This window comes from Eurosta solidaginis, chromosome 2 (genome assembly GCF_040869045.1).
Source record: "Eurosta solidaginis isolate ZX-2024a chromosome 2, ASM4086904v1, whole genome shotgun sequence".
Classification (NCBI taxonomy): domain Eukaryota; kingdom Metazoa; phylum Arthropoda; class Insecta; order Diptera; family Tephritidae; genus Eurosta; species Eurosta solidaginis.
The window spans coordinates 7,952,539-7,978,808 of NC_090320.1; the positions used below are offsets into that span (position 1 = coordinate 7,952,539).

At 35.6% G+C, this 26,270-nt stretch overlaps 1 protein-coding gene across 9 annotated transcripts in view; it reads right to left on the reverse strand.

Annotated features, from left to right (window-relative positions):
• The window catches only part of LOC137239232 (uncharacterized), a 145,841-nt gene that overhangs the window by 36,092 nt on the left and 83,479 nt on the right, over nt 1-26,270 (reverse strand). Inside the window, exons 2-4 of one of the 9 annotated variants that reach the window (XM_067764278.1) lie at nt 10,320-10,380; nt 6,874-7,003; nt 4,891-5,093 (exon numbers count right to left, since the gene is read on the reverse strand). In XM_067764278.1, coding sequence (XP_067620379.1) covers nt 4,891-5,093; nt 6,874-6,938 — 268 coding nt within the window. In that variant the 5' untranslated portion in view covers nt 6,939-7,003; nt 10,320-10,380. Of the gene's footprint in view, nt 1-4,890; nt 5,094-6,873; nt 7,004-10,319; nt 10,381-12,499; nt 12,517-15,539; nt 15,793-26,270 lie in introns of those variants that run through there. The other 8 variants (XM_067764276.1, XM_067764275.1, XM_067764282.1 and 5 more) reach the window with 8 other exon arrangements.

The following is a 26,270-nucleotide window of genomic DNA, read 5'->3' on the forward strand; positions in this document are numbered from 1 at the left end:
TGTACGATATGGGTATCAAATGAAAGGTGTTAATGAGTATTTTAAAAGGGAGAGGGCCTTAGTTCTATGGGTGGACGCCTTTTCGAGATATCGCCATAAAGGTGGACCAGGGGTGACTCTACAATTTGTTTGTACGATATGGGTATCAAATGAAAGGTGTTAGTGAGTATTTTAAAACGGAGTGGGCCTTAGTTCTATAGGTGGACGCCTTTTCGAGATATCGCCATAGAGGTGGACCAGGGATGACTCTAAAATGCGTTTATACAATATGGGTATCAAACGAAAGGTGTTAATGAGTATTTTAAAAGGGAGTGGGCCTTAGTTCTATGGGTGGACGCATTTTCGAAATATCGATATAAAGGTGGACCAGGGGTGACTCTAGAATTTGTTTGTACGATATGGGTATCAAATGAAAGGTGTTAATGAGTATTTTAAAAGCGAGTGGGCCTTAGTTTAATAGGTGGACGCCTTTTCGAGATATCGCCATAAAGGTGGACCAGGGATGACTCTAGAATGCGTTTATACAATATGGGTATCAAACGAAAGGTGTTAATGAGTATTTTAAAAGGGAGTGGGCCTTAGTTCTATAGGTGGACGCCTTTTCGGGATATCGTTATAAAGGTGGACCAGGGTTGACTCTAGAATGCGTTTGTACATTATCAGTATCAAACGAAAGGTGATAATGAGTATTTTAAAAGGGAGTGGGCCTTAGTTCTATAGGTGGACGCCTTTTCAATATATCGCGATGAAGGTGGACCAGTGGTGACTCTGTAATGTGTTTGTACAATATGGGTGTCAAATTAAAGGTATTAATAACAATTTTAAAAGGGAGTGGTGGTAGTTGTATATGTGAAAGCGTTTTCGAGATTTCGTCCAAAATGTGGACCAGGGTGACCGAGAACATCATCTGTCGGGTACCGCTAATTTATTTATATATGTAATACCACGAACAGTATTCCTGCCATGATTCCAAGGGCTTTCGATTTCGCCCTGCAGAACTTTTTCATTTTCTTCTACTTAATAATGGTAGGTGTCTCACCCATTTTACAAAGTTTTTTTCTAAAGTTATATTTTGCTTCAATAAACCAATGAAATTACCATGTTTCATCCCTTTTTTCGTATTTGGTATAGAATTATGACATTTTTTTCATTTTTCGTAATTTTCGAAATCAAAAAAGTGGGCGTTGTCATAGTCGGATTTCGGCCATTTTTTATACCAATACAAAGTGTGTTCACATAATTATGTGAACTGAGTTTAGTAAAGATATATCGATTTTTGCTCAAGTTATCGTGTTAACGGCCGAGCGGAAGGACAGACGATCTACTGTGTATAAAAACTGGGCGTGGCTTCAACCAATTTCGCCCTTTTTCACAGAAAACAGTTATCGTCCTAGAATCTAAGCGCCTACCAAATTTCACAAGGATTGGTAAATATTTGTTCAACTTATGGCATTAAATGTATCCTAGACAAATCAAATGAAAAAGGGCGGAGCCACGCCCATTTTGAAATTTTCTTTTGTTTTTGTATTTTGTTGCACCATATCATTACTGGAGTTGAATGTTGACATAATTTACTTATATACTGTAAAGATATAAAATTTTTTGTAAAAATTTCACTTTAAAAAATTTTTTTTTTAAAGTGGGCGTGGTCGTTCTCCGATTTTGCTAATTTTTTTAAAGCATACATATAGTAATACAAGTAACGTTCCTGCCAAATTTCATCATGATATCTTCAACGACTGCCAAATTACAGCTTGCAAAACTTCTAAATTACCTTCTTTTAAAAGTGGGCGGTGCCACGCCCATTGTCCAAAATTTTACTTATTTTCTATTCTGCGTCATAAGTTCAACCCACCTACCAAGTTTCATCGCTTTATCCGTCTTTGGTAATGAATTATCGCAATTTTTCGATTTTTCGAAATTTTCGATATCGAAAAAGTGGGCGTGGTTATAGTCCGATATCGTTCATTTTAAATAGCGATCTGAGATGAGTGCCCAGGAACGTACATACTAAATTTCGTTAAGATACCTCAAAATTTACTCAAGTTATCGTGTTAACGGACGGACGGACGGACGGGCATGGCTCAATCAAATTTTTTTTCGATACTGATGATTTTGATATATGGAAGTCTATCAGCCCAATTCTAAACGAAAATTCCGTGCGAGTTTTCTCCCTTCTCCCATTCCTCGTATTCTAAATAAAAATTCCTTGTGAGTTTTTTCACTTCTCCCTTTCCTCCTATTCTGAAAAATGTTCGAAAAAGCGGAAACCGGTTATGGGAGAAAAGTAGGTATTATGAATGTGAGGGAGAGGGAGATTTCTCTGCCATTTCATAGGAGTTTTTTCACTTGTTAAATTAAAGGGAATGCATCAAAATAGTTAAAGGAAATTCGTTATTTTAAGAAAGAACACTTATTTGTACAAATTTGTGCTAAAAGATGTATTTATATTCTACCACAATATTCTCACTTCTAATACAACAACAACTACAACCACAATATTCTTTATTTTAAGTTGAAAAGTATATCATAAGCAACGGTAGAGCTCTTGGTATACAAATTTGATGCAGCCATCCAGAAATTGCGCAAGGATTTTTTAATAAGGCTTAAATAGATTTTGGCATATGATGAAGGACGAATTCAACTCAACTTGGCGGCCAGAAAATTGCTTTGCTGAATGAAAGCAGGCAACTCCGGCAGATTTGTGTTATGCGGCTGTCTTCTTCTTATGTTCCGCTGTTGATGTTGCTGTGGCACCAATTCATTACTCATTTCAGTGAATACCACATGAAATGCAATAAATACTGTGCAATGTTTATATTTAATTTCTTAATTTCCAACAAATTTGCAACAATAATTAAACTTTTCAATTTTTTAAACAAAATAAGAAATGTGCAACGAAATTTCAATTGACAAAACAGCTGACTTCGAAAATTCGAAATTCCTATTCCCCAATTATTGTTTTCCCTAGGAGAACAGAATTGGAGGAATTTTTCCGCGGGAATAAAAAAATCCGCGAGAACAAAATTCCGCGAGAATATTTAGAATTGGTCTGTATATCTATCTCGATTCCTTTATACCTGTACAACCAACCGTTATCCAATCAAAGTTAATATACTCTGTGAGCTCTGCTCAACTGAGTATAAAAATAATTCATTAAAGAAATGATACATTAAAAAGCCGTCAAACTTTGAAAAATTAAAAAAAAACGAGAAAATTTTAGATAACTTTTAAAAAATCTCAAAAATTTGCTATAAAAAGTGTAGACAAATATATATATTTGTAAGGCCCTATCTTTCAGCTTTCCAAAACTGTTAAGCAATCAATACGATGGCAGCGATATACTGAAATTATACATTCAATCCTGACATGGCGCGATATCGATTCTACGATGAGAGCAAAATTTTCTTGTTCACAAAAAGTGTTGTCATTTCAACAATTCCCAACCGAATTTAATCAGCCAGTACTTTTTTTACTCGAAATAGAATGTTCTCTCAACCTCTTTAAGAAAAAAAATAATTCATTACAGAAATGATACATTAAAAAGCCGTCAAGCTTTGAAAAATTAAAAAAAACGAGAAAATTTTAGATAACTTTTAAAAAATCTCAAAAATTTGCTATAAAAAGTGTAGACAAATATATATATTTTTAAAGCCCTATCTTTCAGCTTTCCAAAGCTGTTAAGCAATCAAAAATTGATGGAAAAATGACTGAGTAACGAATTTTTGAATGCGCGAGGACCAAGAAAAACAGTTTTTCAACAATAACTTGAAAATTTCGGGGTGTTAGAAAATTTTGAAACACGGCATCTTGATCTACTCATCAAGACCTACAACGGACACTAGGTCGCTATTGAAGTTCAAAATCAGTGTAGCACAGTGTTATGGGAGTAGATGGAAATGAAAAGGAAGATGAGCCAGCTAAGGGGATGCAAAGTGTCGAAGATCACGTGCAGTTCTTACAACCATAGACTTACAAACTTACTCTTATCATTGAAAAGTGAGGCTCATGAAGAGTATTCTGACTAGACACTCCCCTTCTGCCGTCACATGCTTTTAAATTAGGTCTTGTCAGTGACAGCAGATGTAGGAAGTGTGGGTTGGAGGAGTAAACGATCGAAAACGTTTTGCTTTCGTGCCATTGCGAGCGCAGCTAAAGGCTAAAACTCCAGTTATAAGGAGTGACCCATCTATCATATCTATAAGCAACATGTGAGGTCCTCATAGACCAGTCGGTTCAATTTAACCTAACCTTTGCCAAATCGCGCCCGGTTAACTCCGTCATCAATTTACATTATCCAACCGTTGCATAAGAAAGCAGAAAAGAGACACGAGGCACCCTGGCTCGCCTTCGTTCTGAATGTTGAAACAGGATAAACTCTTACTTGTCCAGAACCAACCCCGTGTCCACACAAGGCACCGACCATCTTTTCAATTGAAATGTGAAACGTCTTACACCAACATTCAATGGTCCACCCTGTTTAAACTGTAAGTTTCCTTGGACTCCCGTTAGAGGACTTTGATGACAATTTGTGAGTGGTCGCACCTACTGAATGGGGCGAAGCACTGTTAATACAACAACAACAACATCTTTCTTCTTCCTTCTTACCTATGGAATCCATCCTTTCCTTTCTTTATAATTTTGTTTTTCCCATTTTTTTTACATTCCGTTTACCTTTTCCCTTCCCCATTTTATTTCCTTTCGTTTTCCTCAAATAAACTGGAGGCAAGCTCTAGCCAGAGATGGTCGCTAGTTTCTGAACTAAGAAAGATCTGAGCCAGAAATGCCCTTCAATAGTTATTAATTTCCCTGCAAGTATACTAACACACTAACAACTTATACATAGGTACATACATATACAAACATGCGAGTAAGTTAATTTTAGCATACCCTTCTCCAAGCCTTGATTTCCCTTGAATGCATCTTTATTGGCTTCATTGGGTGTTTGTTGTGCTTCATTCTGTGCGGTTGTTGTTAACGACACATCTGGTGGCACTTGTTCTGGATCGGCCAATGGTGCAAGCTTTTCACTATTATTCCCAACTGATGTTAATTGAATTTCCTTTTTATTGGCTTCTTGATACGGCGAGGAGCTGTAAAATGATTGATGCTATGTTATTTTGTATTCTTAAAGAATAACTGTAACGTCGCTAAATTGCAACAAGCGTATCATAATCAACAATCAAACAGGATACGACCAAGGGTGGGATTGAAGATTGTATCATGCCTATAGTATCCGAAATTAGGTCAGCAATGATTCTGGTTCTACACAACTAATCGCCGCACTTATACTAGAGTTTAATGGATTGTAGTTCAGAGTAAGCAGCTAATGCTGTTCGACCACGTTCAGTCCAGACTGTTGTGCTATCATTCGCTCCTACTCGGCCACGCGGTAACTACATAATACGGAGCAATGACTCTCGTCAGAACGAGAGCAGCTTTAGCGCTTCACATTGACTTTTTTGGTTTAAGGCCTTACCGAAACAGACAGGAGTTGCGATTACCAGCTCTCGCCTGCCTTACGACAAGTCATGTTATATTAATGAGTAAAGGTTTGGCACTGGAACCATTCTTTTGACGCCCCGGCAAGCGTACGGAGGACGCGTGCCTCTGGATTGGTGGAACCATTAATTATGAAGCTGCCATGCTCGGCTTGTTGTGATGTGTACAAAGCATGGAGCATACCTTGTGGAAATTTTTTTCGGATAAAGATTTGGTACGCACGTGCATCATCGCAGCCATCGGAAGGGGGCGATGCACCGTTAACACAACAACTACATTACCAGCTTCACTTTAGGCTGAGTGTGGAGTAAATTATTTATTTGCGCTCTCTAACCTTAGGGGTTCTATCGTATTGCTTATCTTTTATCCATAATATATTTGGCGCAAACAGAAAAAAAAGGAAAGTTATCAATAGTGCCAGGTTACATGATAAAAAAACTTTCAAACTACCTGATCACCTCCTAGTTAAAAAACGCGAAGCCAACAGAACATTCAACGACACAAAATCATCAGCGATTTACATTGACGAACATCTTGGCAAGATATGCACACGTCTATGTGCAGGGAGAAAGGCGCGCAGAGGATCGTAAGGAAAGATCCTCGACCTACCCATGTAGCCACTGAGAGCATTTTTTTCTTGCTCTACGTACATTTCGCTGAAGGCAACAAAGCTTTCTAGAGCTCTTGGTAGAACAATTGGTGCGATAAGAGCTTGGTGAGCTCAATGGTTTTAGCAACTCGAAGCCATCCGGCCAGAAGGATCTCGCCTCCCTGCAAGAGGTAGTGTTCACCCATCCTTTGCTTAGCTCACTCGAAGCCCATCTGCATAGAAGCATGCCATAGGTGGCCAGGCTGACTCCCAGTTTCCTGCAGGCATTTATACCCAGTTCAGTTATATCCATGCATACTAAGAGATATGTGTAGCAGTTGCCCGGGACTTAGAATAGTCCGCACTATTTGAGAAATAAATAAAGAAATAACCAGCTCCATATAATGACCAGCTCCACAGACATCAAATGTAGTGCTGCCTCGGAAGCAAAGTACTTTGCTCATAGAGCAATGTACCTCAAGGGTACACTGCGTAATGACGTAAGGTGATCCATAGACGGATGCCAACGTCCTTTAAAAAAAAGTAATATACCGGAAGTGTACATGCTTACATACAGCAACGATAATTCTTTCTATTCCATGGTCAGTAACTGTTTGCAACCAAAAGAACTTTACTCTTTTACTAAGCCAAGGTAGCCCACGGTTGCCCTTAACATTTATTTTGGCATAGAAAAGGACACAAAAACGGATTTTTTTTTACGACAGCGGGTAACCTGGGATTGACAAAAGAGCACTGCGTAATTTAAATGTATTTCTACTTACTCATCTGATTTCTCTGATATGCTGTCTTTCTTTCGTTTATCTCCAGAGCTGCACACGTTGCCCATTTTTATTTTTACTATGTTTGTTTTTATTCAATTAAGCCTTCTATACTGCTTTAGTTTTTCTAAAGCTAAAAATTAATCAAAATTAGAATACTGTGAATATTAGACCGTTTCAGAAATAATATTTCCAGTTTCCAGGCGAACTCATGAATATAATACTAAGGGTGTCTGCACGTAAAGTTCTTGTCAGCGGACTGCTTGCTTCCACCATCTCAGTGTTTCAAAAATTTTCTGTTGTCATTCTCGTAAGCACAAAAACACACCGCGAAAGTTAATAAGTGTATTATATACATATGTATATAACGTTAAAGTCTGAGGATTTTGGTCTTCCTTTTAGAACTGGCGTGGCTTAACATGTAAATATTCTAACGCGCTGCTACGAGCTCGAAAACCGATATTTGTGAGAGGGTTCTTGCTCCTCCTTTGTTGCAGGACGACAAAATTTTGGAAAGAGCTCTAACTACATTTCAGCGGAGGTACACTGCGCAAATTTATTAATATTATTAATTGAAGTACATGCGTATCATATATGTTATTTCTAATTGCTGTTTTATGTACGGGTCCCTTTTTCGCTCTTATTTGAAATGCAAATCTATAAATAAAGTTTTGGATGTAAAGATGGAGATTCGGGCTAATAGCGAGCTTTGGGAAATTTTGGTCGTAGTGCTTTTGTTTAGCTATATTTTATTAAAATAATTTGTTAAAAATAAACGATTGTGAGCACACAAAGAAATCTATTTGTACTATGGCACTATTGTGAATATTTGCACTGCCTTACCGGCAGTTCCTACCATCCGCCAGATGGCAGCGCAAGCTGTTTTAAATGATTGATAGAATAGCTGATTTCTGTTGATATTTGATAAGATACTTTTATATTGATTGCGCAAGATGCGCACGGGTCCGGCTCGTATACTAAAATCTTATTTTAATACAACTATATTGTACTTTTTCCGAAATATGAGTCCCTTGAAATGAAAATCAAGCTAAATAAGTTTTTGGTTTCGTTTGTACTTCGATTAAACGTTTAGTTTATTTTTTATATCTTCACGAAATTTCGACCTCCATTAGAATATTTTGTTTCTAATTGGAAAAACTTGTTTCTAAATTTTAATGTTACTTTGCCCGGGAGTTGAATCCAATACCCTCGATGTGGTAGGCGGAGCATGCTACTACCACACCATGGCATCCGCCACTTTGTTGAACAAGCCGAAAAATTATTTAAATTTAAAACAATTTTCATTTTTTTCAATGCTAAGCTTGAACTTGAAACACCTCTCGTATAGGCTTCTGATTATTTTAGGGATTTAATTAACTAGTTGAAGCCAACGTAGCTACCATAGATTAGATTGATACGAATCTTTTGTTTACGTTCTCATATTTTCGCTCTCACGAGGGATCTATCTTCTAGTTGTTGCTGGCAACAATCACAGATAAATCCCTCGTGCCAGCTGAAGCGGATGCCAGAACAAATAATGTGCCAGCCAAAACGAAAAACGTGCCAACAATTTTGGTAAACTTAAGTTTGACCTACAACTGTAGAATAGCGTTCAAAAATTATGGGAAAAAGGATAAAAATACTTGTTTTAGTGTAAGTATTACTAGTTCGAAGGCGGAGGGTAAATATTATTTCCCATTCAAAAGTTATCACTAAAAACAGGTTTTGTAAATATGAACTCCCGATGCAACCAGTCCATTTTGATCACAGAACCTGGAACGCCAGACATATAGGATAAGCCCTATCCATTAAATTATGTTAACTATTATATCATAGGTCCGATTTACTGAAATTTCAAAAGAATATATGGTTTTCACTGCGAGTTAAATGCAGTTACAATATTTGACAAATTAATTTAATCGAAATGTTAGTTTTACTTAGATTTGTTTATATTTAACTCTAACTAGTCGTATTATTGTAAAATAACTTTAAGGAAATAAATATTTTACGACTATCATTTTATTAAATGATTGAAACTATAATCGCCGAAATGTATGTCAAAAATCCCCATTTTCAGATCTATTCATTTTTGTTTGGAGTGGCATCATTGATAAATGTTATAAAAAATGTGCATTTTGACAGCGCTCTCTCGAAACAAAGAGTTGCAAATCCATTCATCTATGGTAGCTACAGTCGCAGAAGCCGGCTTCCAAATTTCATATAAAATTCTCACCCATTCACAGCGTAAAGCCACAAGCGCACAAACCCTTCGTCTGTGTGCGCCTTCATTCACGAAAGAGAAAAGAAAGCGAATACTGTGACTTTTTAATTTTGAAAGTCTCGTAAAAGTCAGTAAGTGGAAATGGGATGACATTTTTCCGAAGCATTGAATTATTTGAGGCGCTATAAAATATGCAATGAAATAGAATATGCTCCTCACCAACAGAGGGCGCAAAGTCGCGTGTTATGAACGGTAAATAGCTTTAAACATGATTGTGAATCCTAAAAGAAATATTTATGTCATCAATTTAATTTTTTGAAAATAGAGCATTCCGCTAGACAAGCCGGACTTTTCGGCTTGTATGAAAGGCACGCCACTGGTTGATGGTCCTTTGCCCATTAAGGTACTAGGCCGATCATCACGGGAACGATTTGATATGACCACGTTAAACCTTCTAGGTCATCCAGTCCCCTACGTAAGGAATTTGGGATCGCCTGAGCCACAACTGCTAAATAAACAACTCATATTCACCTCACTGACCAAGCTTTCTCCGAATATCCGATCCGAAACCCTCCTTCCCCAGATTTTGACACTATTATTTATGTTTATCTTCACTTAGAAATTTTTAATTATTCATCTTTGTCGTACAAAGCACCCTGGCAGTTCTTCGTCACCGACCTTCTGCTATCTTATGAGGAAAGATGTTCTAGCTCAACACATTGTGCTTAAACTTTTCTTGTTTTGAAACTCCAAAACAAATTATTTTTACATTCCCGGTAGTTCTGCAGATCAGACACTAAACAAGAGATTTCTTATAACCGCTGTAGCAGGGGCAACCGCCGCCTTTACACATTCTATGTGCTTTTAACTTTGCCAGGTCATTGAGAGTGACTGCCTGCCGCACGTAGGAAACAAAATAGTGTGAGAATCACACCCTTGAATTTACAACAACGGCGTACTGCCTTCCACTGCAGACTTTAGGGTACACTTTTTCTCAATATACCCAACATTGTTAACTAAATGCCTTAAAAAATATCCACCGAAAAGGCTTGATAGACGGCAGGGTAATAGGGCCATGAGAAAGTGCTTGTCGAATGGGATATCTTGCCACTGTTGGAACAACAAGGAGTTTCTTTACAGCGATTATATTACGAATTTTACCGAAAACACCTTCTGACTAACACTAAACAACAAAATAATTTTTTTTTCGCGTTTCGACTGTACGGACCATCCACATTGATAACACTCCTCAAGGCCTTCGGGGAGTGTCCTTATCGCCACAACAACAACTGTACGGAGTAAAGTAGAAGAATATTAAAATCGTTATTTTTATGCTCTAATAGTGGCATAGTCAGTAAATTACAAAATATTTAACTTTCTAAAACTAAACATAATATGGGCGTGTGTGTATATCTGAAGATATCTTCCTTGAGTACGTATGTTCCTAATGGGCATCCAAAGACCTCTACTGATGTCTATGAAAATAACGGAGTGCGTTCATGGCCATAACATAGACTATACATATGTACATACATATATACATATGTAATTTTGAATAAGTGAGCGTCTTGCAGTTTGCAATCATTTCTGCTACCGATACCAAGTCTAACTACATCTATTTTAGGGCCTACTCCATATATATACCCAGCTGTACTTGTACACTGGGTATTATAACTTTGATTGGATGACGGTTGGTTGTACAGGTATAAAGGAATCGAGATAGATATAGACATTCATATATCAAAATCATCGTATCGAAAAAAAATTTGATTGAGCCATGTCCGTCCGTGTGTCCGTTAACATGATGACTTGAGTAAATATTGAGATATCTTCACCAAATTTGGTATATGAGCTTATTTGGACCCAGAATAGGTTGGTATTGAAAATTAGCGAAATCAGATAATAACCATGCCCACTTTTTATATATGTAACATTTTGGAAAACACAAAAAATTATTATTTAGTAAATAATACACCTAGAATGTTGAAATTTGACGTGTGGACTGATATTGAGACTATTGACGAAAATTTAAAATGGGCGTGGCACCGCCCACTTGTGATAAAATCAATTTTACAAATATTATTAATCATAATTGGTTTAACGCTATCGTAACAAAATACGGCAGAGAGGTTGCCTTTACTATAAGGAATGCTTTGAAGAAAAATTAACGAAATCGGTTAAGGACCACGCCCACTTTTATATAAAAGATTTTTAAAAGGGTTGTGGACGAATAAAATAAGCTATAAAAAAGAGCTTTATATAAATGGTATTTAATTTCCCAAGTGGATTTATAACAATAAATAGGAAAAACTTCAAATTTAAAAAAATGGGCGTGGCACCGCCCCTTTCATGACTAAGCAATTTTCTATGTTTCGGGAGCCATACCTCGATGAAAAATTAGTTCAGAATAGAACCATATGTATATGTATTATTGCGCAGCCTTGTAACACTATTAAGCACACAAAACAAACAACAACAGCATTTCAAGTGCACAGCTGGGTATGTAATGTTCGGTTTCACCCGAACTTATAATTCCTTACTTGTTTAACTTATGGTTATTTTGATTTTCCTTTCATAAAATGACTTGGTTTTCTATTCTCATTTACCAATTTTTAAGGGGTTAACCTATGTACATATATGATATGTATGTATGTGTCTTGTCAGCGCGTTGAGGATAGACATTATGTCTGTGTTTAAGGGCGCATTTTCCGGTGCGTTTTAATGCATTTACATGAATACATATATGCATATATGTATGTAGGGACATATATGAAGGAACTTTTTAAATATTTTGTATATACTTTTAATTTTTAATTTATTGAAAATCACTCATAACAAACGAAACGAACCCCTTAATATTTGAGGGTGCGTGTGAGTATGTATAGTTATTTTACGCTCCCTCTTCTTCTTCTTATTCTTCCTCTTACGCTTCACACACACACATAAATTTATATAATTATTATTCAACAAATGCCATGCTCCAGTATTTAGTGGGAAGAGAGGCGCTTCCTTCACCATCTTCACACTGCATGAGCATACAACTTTGCCCCATTTTCTCATTTTTAAACCGAGTCCAATTTTGTATATACACACTGCTGCGCCATGTAATATTTTCTTCCTTCAATTAATTTTCATTATTGCAAGGTGTTTTTTTTTACTTATTTTACTTATTTCTTGATAAAAGCGAAAATTGTGCTTACATATATGTATATACATACGTATGTATTACACTTTTAATTGAAATTAAATTTATACGCTTCACTTGTTATTATTTAAAACTTCACATCACATAATATATAAAACACAAAAAATTCTATTAATAACAGCAAACGAATTTTTTTAATTGATATATACATATTTATAAATATATACTATGTAGGTATGTAAAAAAAACATAAAAATTCATACGTTAATTGCCGTTATATAGAAACATACACACAAGTTATATGCACACAATACAAATTAAAGAAAAATTGTTTAGCGAAATTTACTATAATAAATTTTTATTATATATAATTTTAATGACGTATTAATAAAATCAATTAATAGTATAAACAAGATTTGGCACTATGATGGAGCACTGGGAATCAACTGTGCAAACGAGCGTGCCAATAAGAGTACACACTTTCGCTGCTGTATGTATGTATATACGCACATTAGACTGTTTTCATATTACAAAAAAGGATTCGGTTTTTTTTTTTCAAACAAGTTTTATTATACAAATACCATGATACAAAAAATGGAGGTAGTTCCATTTATTGTGAGGTTAGCCAGTTGACTTTTGCGGGGACAATGACAATTTCACCAAAAACAAGCTAACAGATTGAAAAATGTTACGAATTTTTCTAGTTTTGATGGATTTCATATTAAGGGATACGACCAAGCTACTTTCATAGTTATTTTAAATAAAAAAGAAAAAAATTAGCCGCATGCGTTGGAAATATTTTAATACGAAATATGAGGCTAGAAAAGGTTTTTAATAAGTTTTTCGAGCTCCCGAAAATTGCTTTGGTGGAAGAAACATGGATCGAAGTATACAAAGCAAAAGAATACACATGTCAACTGATTGCCCAAGGAGGTCCTTATAAACCGACACCACAATTTCTAAAGAGTTTAGCATACTTAAAAGCAATTTTTATGAAATTGAATGGTGATAAATTAGCTAAAAGTCCACATTTTTTATTTATTGTATAATTTCAGCGTATCGCTTGAGGAGGGAATTATTAAACCATTTTGTAGGGAGAACAACATTTGCCCAGTAGCTCTGCAGGTAAGCCACTAGTTATGAGAGTTGTTTTGCCCGTTGTACCAGGGGTCACCTTGGGGCAAGCCCCGTCTAAACACATTCTGTGCCCTTTTAGCATTGACATGGATGTAGCGTCCCACAAACGTAACAAATTAAACACCTACCAGACTTTGGAGGTACACTTTTTCTCAATATGCCTTGAGAAATATCCACTGTAGAGGCATGATAATAGGGCCATGCTAGAACAACAGGATTTTCGGGTATTTTTTTCTGTCTAGGAGTCAAGCTGACATAAAGATATGAGCCATTAACCAATGTATGAGTCATTATCCACCACTTTTCGATAAAATTGCATATTTTACTGTATTCTGAATAAACATGTATGTACATAATTCGTGCTAAGCATATTATTATTGTCTCAGATGACCATTGCATTTTCATCCTGAAGGAAATATCCATCCCGAAAAACCACAATTTCGCCTTAAACAGTAACGGTATGGCAACGCTTTTAGCAAAACAACAACCATTATGAAACTTCAAAAATCTCCAAATACGTCAAAAAATTTTGAGTGGATCTACCTCTTTTTTATACCATGACAAATACTTTTGTTTTTTCTCATTCTTAACAATAAACTCAGTGCTAACATTTGATTAGTTTTTGATGTGTACAAATCTTCTCTCACGGTATGGGGGAACCTCCTATATAAGCGTAGTATATATGAAGGATTACAAAATTTGTAAGGGTAATGTGTCCTATTGGTATACAGTATGAAGTATTACAGAATGTGTAAGCGTAGACGTAGTATGTGGTATTGGTATACTGTATGGTGTAGTAGAGGGAGAGCTACAATGTAGCGCTATGAGGGAACAAGGTACACGGTAGAGTTTATATGAGCGAAATCATCTGCAACTCAAGGCAATACGTCACCTATATCCATATACAAAAAACCCCTCTGAGCATATACATAAGCTTTGGGCATGCGTGTATCAATGCATATTATAAATCAAAGTCCTAAATTTTGGAAATATGTTATCTCAGACGCTATTGAAAATTTTGGGATGCGATTTCGTTTAAAAAAAGTATTATATTTAGTTTTACAAAAGATACCTACTTATTGCTACAAACAAATGCAAATTAAGTGCTGTAGAAGTGACAACACTTAAGCTGTAAACACAATGCCGAGCGAACACGATATACGACTCATTTCTCATATTACGCGCAGATATATCGTCTACTCAAAACACAAAGCCGGGCGCAATTTTCTGACTCTTTTTATTCAGAGTGGCCATTTACAGAAATAAAGATGAAAACAATTAAAACTTTTTGAATACTTTGCTTTAGCACTATTGAAACACGCCCAAAATGTTAAGAGCTGTATCGAAAGACACATTTGGTTCTCAAAAATCTTAATCAGGGCGCGCAAAATTAATATTATAGCCCTTTAATTTAAAAAATGCAGTTAACATATACATATATGGCACACGTTACGTACGATTCCATAAGCTTGCATGGGCTTAAATTTTTGACAGCGCACGTACGCCGGTTAGTTGAAAAAATTGATTGAAAAAACTAGAATTTAGCAAATGTTTGTGCTAATTACCTTTTAGTTTTTAATAATATTAATCAATAGTTGGCAGTTTATTAATAATGATACCGAAACACGTCCTTAGACATCTCTCCCAATTTTTTTTGAATGTGTTTTGGCAGTAGAAAAAACAAGCAATTTTTTTGGATATAATATTTTTTTGTTATTTTAAAGAAAAAATGAAATCTATCATCGCACATGTCGTCGCGTTAATTTCGATCTTCGCTTTCATTGTGTTCACCTTCATGTAATCACGGGGGTTCTATTTTTGACAAGGCGAAGTTCGTCGCGTTTAAAGCATTGTGTTTATAGCTTTACGCTTGCAATCACTTTTACTCCATACAGCATACCAATACTACACACTACACCTATGCTTACCCATTCTGTAATAATCCGTACAATATACCATTTCCACACACTACGCCTGCATTTACATTCTACATGCATCCTCCATAAAACATACGACTTACAAAGACTACACTCACTCTTACCTTCATATTCAGGATTCCCCCATACCGCGAGCAAGGTGTTTGCATATCAAAAAAAAAAATAAATAAAAATTCTGAAACGGTCTACTATGTATGTTCGAAGCAATTTTTTTGAAAATTTCTCTCACTTTCTTATACTCTCTTGGTGTGCCATATTTTTTGTGTACTTCGTCCTTTTTGCACGGAAAACTATTTTATTTTGATATTATAATGAAGTACGTGTTTTCATTGCATTATTAGAAAGTATTAGCATTTTAGCGTAGATTTTGTTTTCAAAATTTACCAAAGCTGTACTGCATTCCAACTATCAATATTTTCTAATTACTTTCAAACTTTTTTCTCAACTTTTTCAATTTCACGTCTTTCACATTTTGTATGCATTTCATACTGCTTGCAGAAAGTAAAATAAAATCTACTTATACTTTTCGATGTTGTATTCAAAAAGCTTGCTCGTGTGCTTTCGACCATATGTGCGCTCAGAAGCTTTTTTTATTCAAGAGCATTAAAAGGAGCTGTATATTTCAATTTTGTTATTCAGAGAGAAGAGCTTAATATGATTTGTAATTGATGTATGTATGTATGTATTTATGTAAGCACACAAGTATCTGTAGTAAAAAAAAAAGTATCTGTAGTATGTAGGAGGTTCGGGTCGTTTGCCGCTTAGAAGCATTCATATTTATAAATTTCATGATATCTATTATATCCAAGGTTGCCACTTTGCTCCATTTGGACCAAAAATTGTCTTCTTCAAACCCGCTGGTCTTTGTGCTAGACCTATTAATAAAATTAAATAAAATTAAAGAAAAAAAAACTTTTTTAAAAATAAGCTTTTATTATTTTGGTTAATAAAATTAACTAAAAAGTAAACAATAAATTGACTCTAAAGAAATATAACACTTTATAAGTTCATTGTAAGCTTAAACGATAATTAGGCTTTTTCGTCTGCGACAAAAAAATTCTATATTGTACATAATTATATATTTTTAACATTAAAACTTTACACCTAAATTATTAAATCTTACAGTTTATATCACAGTCCTAATTGTTCTAATAAAAAACGTGTTAAATTTTGATGGTATAATTAAGAACATTTAGGATCTCCTTTTCTTGCTATCGCAATGTAACACGCTTTTATTAGAACAATTAGGACTGTGATATAAACTGTAAGATTTAATAATTTAGGTGTAAAGTTTTAATGTTAAAAATATATAATTATGTACAATATAGAATTTTTTTGTCGCAGACGAAAAAGCCTAATTATCGTTTAAACTTACAATGAACTTATAAAGTGTTATATTTCTTTAGAGTCAATTTATTGTTTACTTTTTAGTTAATTTTATTAACCAAAATAATAAAAGCTTATTTTTAAAAAAGTTTTTTTTTCTTTAATTTTATTTTTTACTTTTTAGTTCGTTTTATTAACAAGTAATAGAAGCTTGTTCTTATAAAAGCTTTAAATATAAGTATAGGGGGTGAAACAAAAACACATATATCAGTTACATCTGCGTATAATGCGTATTGGAATTTATTAGTACACATTTTATGCGCAGCAACTTCAGAGGTGTATTTAAAGTTTAAAGCATTGTAAATATAAGTATTGAAGTCATGAGCCTGGGCATTCGCGCAATTTTAGTGATGTAAATTGCATGGCGCCAGCGCCAATGCGGTGCCAGCTCAATGGTAGCTCATTGACGAAATTACTCCAAGCGAATTTTTGACGCTTCTTAGTAGTGAGTGCGTAGTACATTTTACTTGCGCTATTGAGTGAAACGACTTTTGTGTGTCAGGCACGAGTTTGGTGTTATTGGCGCTACTGGCAGTGATGACACTGAGCTGTTGACGGTAGCGCTGGTAGTTCAGATTTTGAATCAGAGAAAGAATTGATGACCCGTGTGAATTATTATGGCTTTGGCCGTGTAAATTATTATGGTGTATTTGTATATTTTAGATTTAATGCACAATTAATATTTGTGTGTTTGAGCGGCCAAATAATAACAGTAGTATTGCTAAAGTGCTGCTTAGTTGATGGAATGTCGCTAATTTCTTAGCGATGATCAGCAGATTGTCAATATTTCGTTCAACGGACGCGCGAAATTGCCACATCTGCTCAAATTTTCCAAAGATTTTCCATTCTTGATTTAACTTAAGCTGTTATGCCAATATTTTTCAGCCAGCTTTTTTCAAATAGGTAATTTTTCCAAAAGCAAAATAAATTACAGAAAAGATTACATGGTTAAACAGCATTAAAAATTCAGCTATGTTGGTTATACACAGAAATACAACAGAGGGTTGTGTCTCCGCTTTTCGCAAGCGATGAGATTCACCACGCGTGACACGTGATTCACCACGTCCAAATATCACAATCCACGGATAGGTACCGGCGTGTTTGTATGGGACTTAGGCTGTTATGCCAAAGTAAATACAAATCTTTACCGATAACTGTGTTATCGATTAATTTATCGAATTCTAACAAAGTAATATTGCATTGTCATCGGAGTTATACATGTGTGCAAAATTTCAGCTCAATCGGACACCGGGAAGTGTATCAAATTTAACTTGCAAGATTCCATTACAGACAACAAAAGTGAAAGTAAATAAAAGCTTATAAAATGGGACAGAACAAAGGCAAGAAAATTTAGGCAAGGAAGCAGTAAAAACAAGTAAAGGTGTCTAAGTTCGGGTGTAACCGAACATTATATACTCAGCGTGAGCTTCAATTGCACATTTCATTTCAGATAAATTACTTTTCTACATAACACGTGGCACCGCCCGTTTAAAAAAAAATTCTCCCCATTTACAATAAAACTTGATAAGTGAAATATCATTGATTAAAAACTATTTTTTGCTAAGTTATAGGGTATTATTCTAGTCTACGACCCTTTTAAACTTGTTTTGTATCTAAGTTGCCGTGGTCTTTAACCGATCTCGTCCATTTTTTCTACAAGCGTTTCTTGTTATAGGAAAAGATTGTGTACCCAATTTTATTAAGATACGTTAATTTTTCTTCGAGTTATGGCTCCCGAAACATAGAAAATTGCTTAGTCATAAAAGGGGCGGTGTCACGATCATTTTTTAGAATTAGGAGTTTTTCCTATTTATTGTTATAAATCCACTTGGGAAATGAAATACCATTGTTATAAAACTCTTTTTTGCAAAGATATAGCTTATTTTATTCGTCCGCAGCCCTTTTAAAAATCTTTTATATAAAAGTGGTCCTTAACCGATTTCGTTAATTTTTCTTCTAAGCATTCCTTATAGTAAAGGCAACCTCTCTGCCGAATTTTGTTACGATAGGTTTAACGATTTTTGATTTATGATTAATAATATTTGTAAAATTGATTATATCACAAGAGGGCGGTGCCACGCCCATTAAAAAAATTTTTTTTAAATTTTATCAAGAGTCGCAATATCACTCCACATGTAAAATTTCAGCATTCAGGTTTTTTGTGTTTTTCAAAATGTTATATATATAAAAAGTGGGCGTGGTTATCATCCGATTTCGCTCATTTACAATACCAATCTATTCTGGGTCCAGATAAGCTCGTGTACCAAATTTGGTGAGGATATCTCAATATTTACTCAAGTTATCGTGTTAACGGACAGACGGACGGACGGACGGACATGGCTCAATCAAATTTTTTTCGATACTGATGATTTTGATATATGGAAGTCTATAACTATCTAGATTCCTTTATACCTGTACAACCAACCGTTATCCAATCAAAGTTAATATACTCTGTGTGCAAAGCACGCTGAGTATAAAAATAGTATAAAATCATAGGGCAAGCAAATTTTTGATGGTTGTTGATGAACAACGAACTTATTGATTGTTTATAAAATACGTTTCGTGAAAGATTTTTATCATTTTATACTATGTACAAACACACACCAAATTGACAATTTATATCATTTGGGCAATTTATTGCGCAATTTATCTTTATATATAAAAATCACGTGTCAGTATGTTTGCCCGCGATGGACTCCTAAACTACTAAACCGATTTTGAATTTGTTTTGCACCCTGTGTGTAGTTTGGTCTAACTTGAAATATAGGATAGGTTATATTTCATATATTATGTGTGTAAAGTTAAATAAGCACGTGCACAAACATATCCATACCAACTGAAAAGAGATGCACCACTGCGTATATGTAATATTTTATCTATATACATAAAAGAAAGTGGTGTTAGTTACACTATTTATAACTCAAGAACGGATGAACCGATTTGGCCGAAAATTGGTGGGGAGTTAACTTAGAACCAGGAGACGTACATAGGATACTTTTTATCCCGTTCTGGCTATGGTCTTGAGCTCAAAACGTGGATCTGGGTAATCCTGGGATGTGTTTGCACCATATGGCTATCAAATTGAAGCTGTTTATGAGTACTTTGATACCCCTGGGTAACTAGGGTCTCGAGATATAGGCTAAAACGTGGACCCGTGTACCCTTAGAATGTGTTTATATAATATGGATAACAAATGAAAGCTGTTGATGAGTGCTTTATTAGAGGGTAATTTTCATACCCCTGGGTGACTAGGGTCTCAAGATATAGGCCGAAACGTGGATCAGGGTAACAGTAGGATTCGTTTTTACATTATAGGTATGAAATTGAAGCTGTTGATGTGTGAATTAGTACAGAGTATTTTTTATACCGCTGGCTGACAAGGGTCTCGAGAGATAGTCCAAAACATGGGCCCGGGTACCCATGTTGTTGTTGTTGTAGCGATAAGGACACTCCCCGAATGCCTTGGGGAGTGTTATCGAGTTGATGGTCCTTTGCCGGATGCAGATACGGTACGTTCCGGTACCACGCCCGACCATCTCGGGAACGATTTGTTATGACCACATGTGACCTTCTAGGCCATACCGCCCTCCCACCCCCTAGATCCACGAGGAGTTCGGGGTCGCCAGAGCCTCGGCTGTTAATGAAACCGGATTCGCCACGGATAGGTGAGGTTGACAGTTGGGTTTGGAGAAGCTGTGTATTGCGCTGGCAACCTGAAAGGGCTGCGCTACACAGAACCCTTGAATCCGGTATTTTAGTCGCCCCTTACGACAGACATACCTACCGCGGGTATATTTTAACCCCCTAACCCGCTGTGGACCCGGGTACCCCTAGAATGTGTATATACAATATGGATAGCAAATGAAAGCTGTAGGTGAGTGCTTCAGTACAGGGTAATTTTAATACCTATTTGTGACAAGGGTTTCGAGACATAGGCCAAAACGTGGATCAGGGTAACACTAGGATTGGTTTTTACATTATGGGTATGAAATTGAACCTGTTTATATGTGATTTAGTACAGAGTATTTTTTATACCGCTGGGTGACTAGATATGTATATAGGCCAAAACGTGGACCCGGATACCCCTAGAATGTGTGTGTAATATGAACATCAAATAAAAGCTATTGCTGAGAGCTTTAAAGTAATTTTCATTGTGATTTTCAATGTTGTCGAATCAACCTGCATGCGAAGCCGAAATAAAGACATGAATTAAAAATACCCACATACCTATTTACATACGTCCTATTCGATTTACCTGAAATTTTGTATATAAATTTGCCTATATTAGTATTTACGATCCTTTTTTCCGGGAAGTAAACCAGAGGCGGACTGGGACTGAGGCTCGGAGAGGGACTGGGACTCGGAATGGGACTGGAACAAAATACATACCACCCTCTGGGACTGGCAATAAGGGATGAAGAAGAATGAGAAGAACTTGAGAGAAGAGAAAAGATGGAAGGAGAAGAAGACTGATATAGAGATAGAGTGAGACGAAGATAGAGATAGATGAAGCGAAAAAGACGGAGGAAGGAGTGAATAAAAGGATTAAGAAAAGGGGAAGAGGGAGATGGGCAGAGTTAGACGGAAAAAGCTTATTAAAATATATCCAGATAGACCAAATTTAGGGCAGAACAACATCCGCCGGGTCTGCTAGTCATATAATAAATTGTAATAATAAATTGCCAATAAAAAAAAAAATGCGTAAGAAATTGTTTCAAACAGCAAACGCAACGTTTTAAAGTGTGTTTATTGAGTAGATTTAAACGTCAGTTACGCACGGCTCAACTATATGGTTGGCTCATCTCATCAGCTGATTTCATTTGCTTCATTTCACTGGAGTAGGGATTGTCAAAAGAAGATGGCAAACTCAAAATGAAACCAAAAAATTGAACACATTTTCTTACAACACACAAAAATTTCAAAGTTTTATGTTTTCATTCCATTCCATTCGCCTAATACCAACACGCACATTTTGACAGTCTGAGCAAAGGTATGTTGTTGCTGTAGAGATGGGCCAACCAGCTATCAAATTACTATTGTGTAAGCTAAATTGAGTTATATGAACACCACTCAATTTAAATCGAAATTGCCTCAATTTATTTTTCTGTTTAAACATAGTATTAGTTGAGCTTAAAAAAAGTGATGCCAAATGAAACAATATAGCGTTGCTTTGAGTTATCCAGCTCTTGATCACGCTCAAATCTCATTGGAACGATCTGGATAAGTTCTATGAGAGTTGGTAGCACTCAACAAATATGCACATCTGTACATATGTATAATAGGGAACCTGTTATTCACAAAATGTTTTTCCCGAATACCACTAAAATTTTAGTTTAAAACCAAATTTCACAAAAAGCGAATTCGACTGTAGTTGTTAGTACTAAAGAATTTTTGTTATTTCAAGAACGCGATAGATTCACTGCAATAAGAAACAAGTAAGGAAGACTAAGTTCGGGTGTAACCGAACATTACATACTCAGCTGAGAGCTTTGGAGATAAAATAAGGGAAAATCACTATTTAGCAAAATGAACCTAGGGTAACCCTGGAATGTGTTTGTATGACATATGTATCAAATGAAAGGCGTTGATGATTATTTAAAACGTAGTGGGCCTTAGTTCTATAGGTGGACGCCTTTTCGAGATATCGCAATAAGGGTGGACCAGGGGTGACTCTAGAATGTGTTTGCACGATATGGGTATCAAATTAAAAGCATTAATGAGGGTTTTAAAAGGGAGTAACCCTTAGTTGTATATGTGAAGGCGTTTTCCATATATCGACCAAATTGTGGACCAGGGTGACCCAGAACATCTTCTGTCGGGTACCGCTAATTTATTTATATATGTCATACCACGAACAGTATTCCTGCCAAGATTCCAAGGGCTTTTGATTTCGCCCTGCAGAACTTTTTCATTTTCTTCTACTTAATATGGTAAGTCTCACACCCATTTTACACAGTTTTTTCTAAAGTTATATTTTGCGTCAATAAACCAATCCAAATACCATGTTTCATCTTTTTTCATATTTGGTACAGAATTATGGCATTTTTTTTTCATTTTTCGTAATTTTCGATATCGGAAAAGTGGGCGTGGTCATAGTCGGATTTCCCTCATATTTTATACCAAGATAAAGTGACTTCAGATAAGTACGTGAACTAAGTTTAGTTAAGATATGTCGTTTTTTGCGCAAATTATAGTGTTAACGGCCGAGCGGAAGGACAGACGGTCGACTGCGTATAAAAACTGGGGTGGCGTCAACCGAGTTCGCCCATTTTCACAGGAAACAGTTATCGTCATAGAATTTATGTCCCTACTAAATTTCACAAGGATTGGCAAATTTTTGTTCGACTTATGGCATTAAAAGTATTCTAGACGAATTAAATGAAAAAGGGCGGAGTTACACCCATTTTAAAATTTTCTTTTATCTTTGTATTTTGTTGCACCATATCATTACTGGAGTCGAATGTTGTAATAATTTACTTTTATACTGTAAAGATATTATTATTTTTGTTAAAATTTGACTTTAAAAAAATTTTTTTTTAAAGTGGGCGTGTTCGTCATCCGAATTCGCTAATTTTTATTTAGCACACATCTAGTAATAGGGATAACGTGCCTACCAAATTTCATCATGATATCTTCAACGACTGCCAAATTACAGCTTGCAAAACTTTTAAATTACCTTCTTTTTAAAGTGGGCGGTGCCACACCCATTGTCCAAAATTTTTCTAATTTTCTATTTTGCGTCATAAGGTCAACGCACCTACCAAGTTTCATCGCTTTATCCGTCTTTGGTAATGAATTATCGCAGTTTTTCGGTTTTTCGAAATTTTCGATATCGAAAAAGTGGGCGTGGTTGTAGTCCGATTTCGTTCATTTTAAATAGCGAACTGAGATGAGCACCCAGGAACCTACATACCAAATTTCATCAAGATACCTCAAAATTTACTCAAGTTATCGTGTTTACAGACGGACGGACAAACGGACGGACGGACGGACGGACATGGCTAAATGAATTTCTTTTTTCACCCAGATCATTTTGATATATAGAAGTCTATATCTATCTCGAATAGTTTATACCGTTACGGATTACTGTTATGCGAACAAAGTTAATATACTCTGTGAGTTCTGCTCATCTGAGTATAAAAAAAGTATGCTTTAACCTATCTTTTACTACCAACAAACAAACATATATGAATGAAATTAGGAAGTTTTTAATTTACTGAAGTAATAAAAACAATTCCATCATTGAACAAGACAAACCTAAGTGTAGTTTAAGTCATACAAAGGAATGCAAAGGAATGCATTCCTCCGAGTATTGCAGTCCGAGAAATGCAATCCATGGAATAAAAAAATTAGGAATAAAAATAGGAAAATAAAGCATTATTCCGGACTAACAAAAAAGTATTCCAATCCTCTGGGGCTGCAATCAAAGGAATAATTATAACAAATGGTCTGCATTCCTTAACTACTCTGATACATACATATATCTATAAGACCTACAAATTGTATCCATATCTGAAAAAATATAATTTATTTTTGTTTGCGCAATTTGAATTTAAGCAGTGTTAGTTTTTTTTTTTTCAACATAAGCACATGTTAACTTTTAAATTACCTTTGTTTGTACTGCAATAAAAGAAAACAAATTTGGTTACTTTTTTTTGAAATTTGGTCCTTTTTTCTATGAATTTTGACTCCAATTGGAAACATGGTGTGGCAACCGTGACTATATACACCAATTAATAAATGGTATGCAACATTGTACATTTACCTGTGCATATGTATGTATGTTGCATAAGTATATAAATATAGCGGGGAGTGGAGTTACTCCAACGAGACATTAACCCATCATTTCATGGCTTGTGAAGACTTGCTTTGGGAGGAGTAAGCATTGGAATGCTTGAAGATAATCTCATAAAATTTAAGTATCTAAAAGTCAGATATATTCTTGAACTTGTTTTGTAATTAAAAAATATAAGTTTACTAATCAGCGTCGATTTTATGATTTGTTTATTGTTTATAAGAAAAAAATTTAACAATCTTAATAAGTCTTTACATGCTAAGTACGTTAGAAATTTTCAGGTAAACATCAAAAGCAATCCGAAGAACTTTTGGAATTACATAAACTCCAAATCAGTATGCTACAATAATATTATTGCCAACTCTGTTAATGAGGCTGATAATCTCTTTGCTAACTTCTTCTCGGCAAACTTTATCACAATGATTTAACTGTGGAAGATACAGATAACATACACAAGTTAATTAAGTATCCCTCCCCTAATAATTTTGGGTCACTTACTCTCACTGAGGCAGACATAGTTGAGGGGATTATAAAACTTAAAAATTCCTCCAGAACTGATGTTGACAATCTTTCAGTTATTCTATTAACAAATTGTCCTTCGCTAGTACGACCGTTAGTGATTATATTCAATAAATCATTGGCATCGGGTATTTTTATTGATGACTGGAAACAAGCATCCGTCACACCCATTTTTAAGTCTGGCAACAAAAGTAACTGTTCTAATTACAGACCTATTTCTAAATTGTCTACAACTTCGAAGCTTTTTGAATGTGTTGTCAAAGACAAGCTTTATTTTAGTATTAAGCACCTGATTTGCGCCAATCAACATGGTTTTGTCCCGGCCAGATCCACATTAACGAACCCCGCTGTCTTTTCTGAGGATTAGCTTGTTATGGGTTCCACTCTACGTTCCTACAGTGGATTAAATCTTACCTGCACAACAGAAGTAATGTTGTAAATATTGACGGTGTTTATTCGAAACCATTTTGGACCTCCTCTGGAGTGCCCCAGGGTAGTATTCTGGGCCCTTTACTATTTATCTTGTTCATTAATGACATTAGTTCTTGCTTCTCATCTACCAAATTTCTGCTTTATGCTGATGATCTCAAGATCTATTCTGAGATCAGTTGTTATAATGATGTCGTTGTTCTTCAATCTGAGATTAATAAGCTTTATAGCTGGTGCGTTAAGAACCGTCTTTTACTTAATATAAGTAAGTGCCACACTGTGACGTATGGTAAACTGCTGAGGTCACTTCATACCTCCTATCATATTGCACACACTTTTCTTCGAACGACTCTTGAAGTTAAAGACTTGGGGGTATACTTCGACTCAAAGTTTAATTTTAACACTCATGTCAGCTTTAGAAATTCGCTTTCAATGCTTGCATTTGTCAGACGCCATTCCGCAAACTTCTCTGACCCCTACACACTCAAAGTTTTATATACGTCCTTTGTGCAGTCCAAACTTGAGTATGCGGCTTTCATTTGGCGGCCTTACCACGCAGTTCACATCAACCGCCTGGAGCGGGTTCAAAAAATCTTTATGCGCTTCGCGCTTACTTCATTACGAATCTCTGAACCGATCCCGTCCTATGAGACTCGATACCAACTATTATCCTTACTATCCCTAAACAATCGCAGAATTCTTTTGGCCTCGTTGTTGATCTTCGATCTTTTCACGGGCAAAATTGACTGCGAGTTGCTTCTTGAAAGATTATGCTTAAATACTCCCTGTAGAAACCTCCGCCACTTTGAAATCTTTTTCATAGGGCTGAGT